Genomic DNA, 6,438 nt, shown 5'->3' with positions numbered 1-6,438 from the left:
TGTGCATATTCATCCACATCTCATATCTCTAGCATTGATTTCCACTTAAAACAACCACATTGATTTTTTAATTTTAATATTACGTTTTCTTATTTAATTAAAATATCATACACGGTTATATCATTCCAAACCAAATGTATTGCAGCCCTAACTTTTTTTTGGTGAAGTATTGTAGCCCTATTTTAATGGGAACCATGTAGCGTGAATGAGCATGCAGAAACAACAATACATTTACCAAAAACCAAAAAACAAAAAGAAACAACATTACCCCACTAAGTGGGGTCAACTTCATAAATCATACAATGCAAACGTGTACTTATCGTGTTATGTTCGAAACCAATTTTTGATAAATCATAACACAAAAAATTCGATTGATAACTTCCTTAGTGTCTTTAAGTATGAATACGTGAGATCCAAAATCAATGTCACTCTTCATGAATAATGAATAATATAACTTATTGTTATATATATAAATTGAGTTTAATTGTTTAAACTTAACAAATGTGTCATTTTAAGATTGTTCAAAAATTTTATGAGAAGTGGAAATTGTTCTGTGTTTTGTTTGATTATATTATAAAAATAATTTTAAAATTTTATAATGTTTTCATGTATTTTTGTATTTTTATCAACATATACAAATTGAGTGAAATTTTGTAAAAGGTTAAGAGTCACTTATACTTTTAAATTTGTGACTTAGGGTTTGTAGATGCTCCAAACTAGGAGTTATTTTTGTCCCTAAATGTTTGGAACCTATGAGCTCCTGTGCCCCTACAATCCACACATCATTAATCAATTGTTTTGCTATTTTCTTGTTAGACTTGGGATGCCCAATCAACATTTAATAAGATCATTTTTTTCTCAAACTAGTTGTTCAGGGTTACTTTTGTCCTAAACTCAATTTTTTAACTTTTTTATTTTTAAAAAATAATTTTTACATTATAATATTACATATTATTTTTAAAAAATTATAATGTTCAAAAATTAAAAATAAGTAATATAAATTCAAATTTAAACTATAAACATATATTCTAAATTCTAAATTTAATTTAAAAATAAAAAATATTTTATTTTTTAGGGATAAAATAAAAAATGAGTCTACGTAAATAGCACGCCTGAGCCTTAAACCATTTTTACAGGGCTTAAAAGTCTAATTATCCCAAGCATGTCTATTTTTTAAAGCTTGAATTCTTATAAAATCAAGACTTGAACATTTTTTTTTGGGACAATTGGGATCTAAGACTAGATTTTATAAAGGTTTGGATAAACATCACGCTTGAGCCTTAGACCATTTTTACAGGGCTTAAACAGGCGAGGCTTAAAAGTTCAATTATCTCAAAAATGTCTATTTCTTAAAGCTTGAACTCTAATAAAATTAAGACTTAAACAATTTTTTTTGGGATAGTTGGAATCTAAGATTGGATTTTATAAAGGTTTGGACTTAAAAATTTAGACATTTTTGGAATAATTGAGATTTTAAACCAAGCCCATTTAAGCCTTGAAAATTAAATTTAAAACTTAAAAAATATATGTTTACACTTTAAAATTTGAATTTATATTACTTATTTTGGTTTTTGAACATTATATTTTTTTAGAAAAATAATACATAATATTATAAAGTAAACATTATTTTTTAAGAACTTAAAAAAAATAAAAAATTGAGTTCAAGACAAAGTGACACTGAGTCACTAGTTTGAAAGGCAAAAATGACCTTATTAAATACTCATTGAGTTCCCATGTGGCAAAAAAGGTTAACAAAATGATTAATTAATGATGCGTAGATGGTAGGAGTACGGGTACGAGAGCTTAGAGTTTCAAATGTTTAGGGACAAAAATGACCCAACTTTGAAATATTAATAGTCTTTGCATGACAAATTTGAGGATAAAAGTGACTCTTAATCCTTGTTTAAACTTAAAAATATTTAATTTCATTCTCTCTTCTTTAATCTCTAGATTGTTTAAATCAACGGCTCAAAGATAAACTTGATCCAATAGTTAACAAACGTAACACAGTGCAAAGTTGTCGAATATATAAAATACTCTCTTTATTAAAAAAATATAAAGTATTTTTAAATCTCACCCCTCAATAAAATAGTTATCTACTTTCAAACTAACCATATCTTTTTATATTTATCTTTATTAAACACCCTACAATAAATATAAAGTCATTCATCAATAGGGACACTTTTAAAAAAAGTAATGATTAGATCTCAAAAAATTAAAAATGCCTTAAATTTTTAAACATCCAACTTCTTAAAAAATGCCTTATATTTTTTAACGGAGGGAGTAAGATATATGAGAATTCTTTTCACATCAAATCCAAGCAACATTTAATTTTAAATAAACATTATCATAAAAGGGATCTAACAAAAATAAAATATGATGTAACAAAAATAAGATTCTCAGATGCATTTATTATGAAAACTAATGGTCCTTGATAAACAACACAAGAATAATTTTATCCTTAATTAAAATGTTTGTAAAGTGACATTCAATCAGGGAAAAAAAAAAGTGACATTCAAACGTGCATCCACAAACTCTAACACTTTCAAAGTGACCTGACAAAGCAACATAGAAAAAGTCTATATCCTCCACCGATTCCCAGGTCAGATATATCAATTCCCATTGAATAAGAAAGATTTGATTCATCATTTTGAAATAAAAAATTCAAAAGAAATTAGATTTGATTCATCATGCACGTATATATTTACATGACCTCTTGGTGCATTGTTATCACAGAAATCTGATCTCCAAACATGGTTGTCCTCTCAAACAAATTATTAATTAAGTAGTGTCTTTATCCTTTGAACAATAATGTCACAAATTGTCACTTAATTATTGGTCATTGGGTGGACACATTGCCTTCTTTTGTGATATGTCCCTCAATCGTCTTATGATTTTATTTTATTTTTTTTAAATTATGCTCATCTGGATGTGTGCCACTTGTTAGTGGTCAAGCAGACATCATTAATTCAAATTAGTATAGTAATCTTCTCCGGCACAATAATATATATATATATATATATTATTTTCTTAAACACATGATGTACCATGTTTTTATAAAATTAAAACATCTTATTGCTATTATTCTGTTGTAATTGTTATACTTCGATAAAATTACATGTAACATTAAATATAATTTAGAATGTTAATTTTTTTATAAACTTTTAAAAATATCCTTCGTTAATTAAAAAGAGTGGAAAAAAAATTTATTTAAGGAGTAAAATAATAAGAAATAATATTAAAATAATTATCATTAATAAAAATTTATTGTTGTCAAAATGTCTTATTTGGCACAACAAATTACCTCTAAAAATATTTTATAAATTGGCACAAAGGGAGGATAATGCTCATTGTAATCATTACAGTTCTCCTATACTTTAGGTTAGAAAAATAATGGTTTATTTATCAGTTAATTGCAAAAAGTCAACTACACATATTGAAAAATTTAATAGATTGTGAGAACTCTCTACCTTTACTCTTAGAATATTAGGGGAGGGGAATAATTTCAATATATATATATATATATATTACAGAGAATATTATATTTATTGTTTACTCTCAAAATTAAAAATATTATTTATACAGAAGACAAAATTTATTGAAATTGATAAAAAATAAATATAATATTCTATAATATATATATATATAACAGAAATCTTAATCTAACATGACTGGTGGGTCTACTGCAGACCCCGCCACATGTTATTGCACCATTTAGTTTTCCTATATAAAGGCTTCACTCTCTTCATCAACTTAAAACCCCCAAGAATTCTGTGTCTTTCTCTTCCACAGCTTAATTACTTGGTTTCTTCTTAATTCTCTTTTCTCTCACTTTCTGATATTTTCTCATCAGGAGGGGAAAAAAAAAAGAACATCGTTTTGTATATTCTCTCTAAGAAATTGGAAAGAGTATGGCTTCTTCTTCATCAATTCACCAGAGTGTCTTTGAAGGATTTGAGTTCGGTGAGGCAAGCAATGTGCTTCTCATGGCTTTAATGGAAGAAACTCAGGAGGAGCAGAACTGTGAAGATGAAAGACTTGTGAGTATGATTCAGTCACTTGAAGCAGAGATTAGCAGAAACTCTATGTTGATGGAACAGGTGGATGGTAAGGATTGCTCCACGTCATCAATCAGCACTGATGATTATTATGATGACATTATGGATATTGATCAGCAAGTTGTCCCTTCCATCTCACCATTTGATGATTTGAATGCTTGGAGTCCTTGTGCAGACATGAATCAGAACCATTATTTTGATCAGTTTTATTATTTTGATGCAGAATTGTAATTTTAATAATATTTTCTCTTGATTATGCTCCTTCCGTTTTTATTTGTTAAAAAAAAGTATATTACATAATTTAAAAAAATCAATTAACTATATTAATTGTGTATAAAAATAAAAAAATTGAACTAAAATACTCTTCATTAATTGTTTTTTGTAACTATAAATGATGAAATTATGAGAGATAATTAAAAATTATAATAACTACTTATTGAAAAATGTAATTTTGCCTATATAAAAAAATTACAACAACAACAACAACAACAAGCCTTTATCCCACTAGGTAGGGTCGGCTACATGGATTGCAAGACGTCATTGTGCTCTATCATTTATTAAGCTTTTAGAAATATTATTAATTAAGAGATCACGTTCAACAACTTCCAAGAGTGTTCTCTTAGGCCTTCCTCTACCTCTCTTAATCAGACTCAAAGTTATATGTTCCACTCTTCTCACTGGTACCTCCCTTGGTCTTCTTTGTACATGCCCAAACCATCTCAACCGATTTTCTACCATTTTTTCCTCAATAGGTGTCACCCTCACTTTTTCACGTATGTGCTCATTTCGAATTTTATCTTTACGTGTATGTCCGCACATCTATCGTAACATTCTCATATCTGTTACTCCAACTTTATGCTCTTGCTGTCCCGTTAGAGCCCAGCATTCACTACTATATAACATTGCCTATATAAAAAAATTAAAAGTAATAATTTCTCTTATAAATAAAAACGGAGGAAGTATTTGATATGTTGATGGCAAAATTGTTACTAATCAACAATATTGTATATGAAACCAATTGATGATACATGTATAATTTACCAAATATACAAGTGAGAGCAAAATTTTACTTTCGTTTTTATTCAAAGGAGTATTCTTTTCTTTATTTAGGTTTTTAACAGAATTTTTCCCATTGTACCTTTTTCATACTTTAAAATACTTATCTTTTCATATGGATACCTACCTAGTATTTTAGAGTATAAAAGTAAATGGTTTTCATTTTTTTTTATAGAAATACAATACATGGTTTTTAAATGTTTCAAAAAGAAATATTTGAAGACAACACTTATGCAATTGTTTCCTATTAGAAAAGGGAACAATTTTCAAATGCTGTAAGAAAATAATTTTGTAAGTTTGCCTATTTTGAAAAATACAATTTAACAATTTAAAATTGTTGTCTATTCTATGTTAGACAATATTTTTCAATTGTTATATGGTTTAAAGTGGTGATTAATTACAAGGCTTAAAAAATATTACTTATTTACATATTAGGCAAAACTTCCAGAACACCATTGCAAATCAAAGTGTTGCCAAAAGCGCCAAAAAAAAAAAATGTTGTAGTATATCTTCAAATGAATGTCAGATAATTATATAACAAATTGAATTGAAGTATCTTTACTAATCTAATATTCTTAAGATGGCATGATTTATAATTGCATATATATTACCATTAATGATTCTTATTGAAAAAAAAATTAAGTTTTCAAGTTTCAATATATGAATTATATATATATATTAACAAATGCATGCTCCAAACAGAAAAGGTGTTTGTTTAAGGTAAGTACCTTGCAAGATGGCAACATGTAAATATGCTAAACAAATCGTAATGAACAAGTGTGAGTGCTTTGAGGCAAGATGTCCACCACCACCTTATCGCTTCTTTTTTAAAACGGCCTTTGACTGTAAACAAAGAAAAAACAGTCATATATTCGGCAGAAAAAAAAGGCATCTCCTGACAAAAAAATAATAATAATAATATATTATGCTTGATACATATAGATACCACGAAAGAATTCCCTCCTTAAAATATATATCACTTTTTTGACTTCTAATACATGTATATTGAAAAATAAAATAAAACTAGAGGGGCGGGAATAAGTGATTATGGGGAATAAATATAAATTTAAAAATTGAAATACTTTACCAATCAACTAAGGTGGCATTTGGATATTGCTGGACAAGATTTCAATTTTAAATTTAAAATCTAACATTTAAAATTCATGTATTTAAAATATTTATTCGGGTAATATAAAAAATCATATAAAAAACAATAAAAAGAATTAGATGAGGAAAAAAAAAACAAAACAAAACAAAAAATAAAAATCACTGATATTTTAAATAAATAGGAATTATAATAATTAAAGTATGACAATGTTTGGAA

General features: G+C 26.9%; 1 protein-coding gene across 1 annotated transcript; it reads left to right on the top strand.

Annotated features, from left to right (window-relative positions):
- Positions 1 to 3,748: 3,748 nt before the first annotated feature.
- Positions 3,749 to 4,319, top strand: LOC129312534 (uncharacterized). Its single transcript, XM_054955183.1, has one exon. The coding sequence runs from the start codon at positions 3,912 to 3,914 to the stop codon at positions 4,287 to 4,289; it is 378 nt and encodes a 125-aa protein (XP_054811158.1). The 5' UTR covers positions 3,749 to 3,911; the 3' UTR covers positions 4,290 to 4,319.
- The last annotated feature ends 2,119 nt before the right edge of the window (positions 4,320 to 6,438 follow it).

This window comes from Prosopis cineraria, unplaced genomic scaffold, assembly GCF_029017545.1.
Source record: "Prosopis cineraria cultivar Desert tree isolate PC_DT_omini unplaced genomic scaffold, ASM2901754v1 PC6, whole genome shotgun sequence".
Lineage (NCBI taxonomy): Eukaryota > Viridiplantae > Streptophyta > Magnoliopsida > Fabales > Fabaceae > Prosopis > Prosopis cineraria.
Note: the sequence above shows the minus strand (reverse complement) of the source record. Positions and strands in the feature narration are given on the sequence as shown.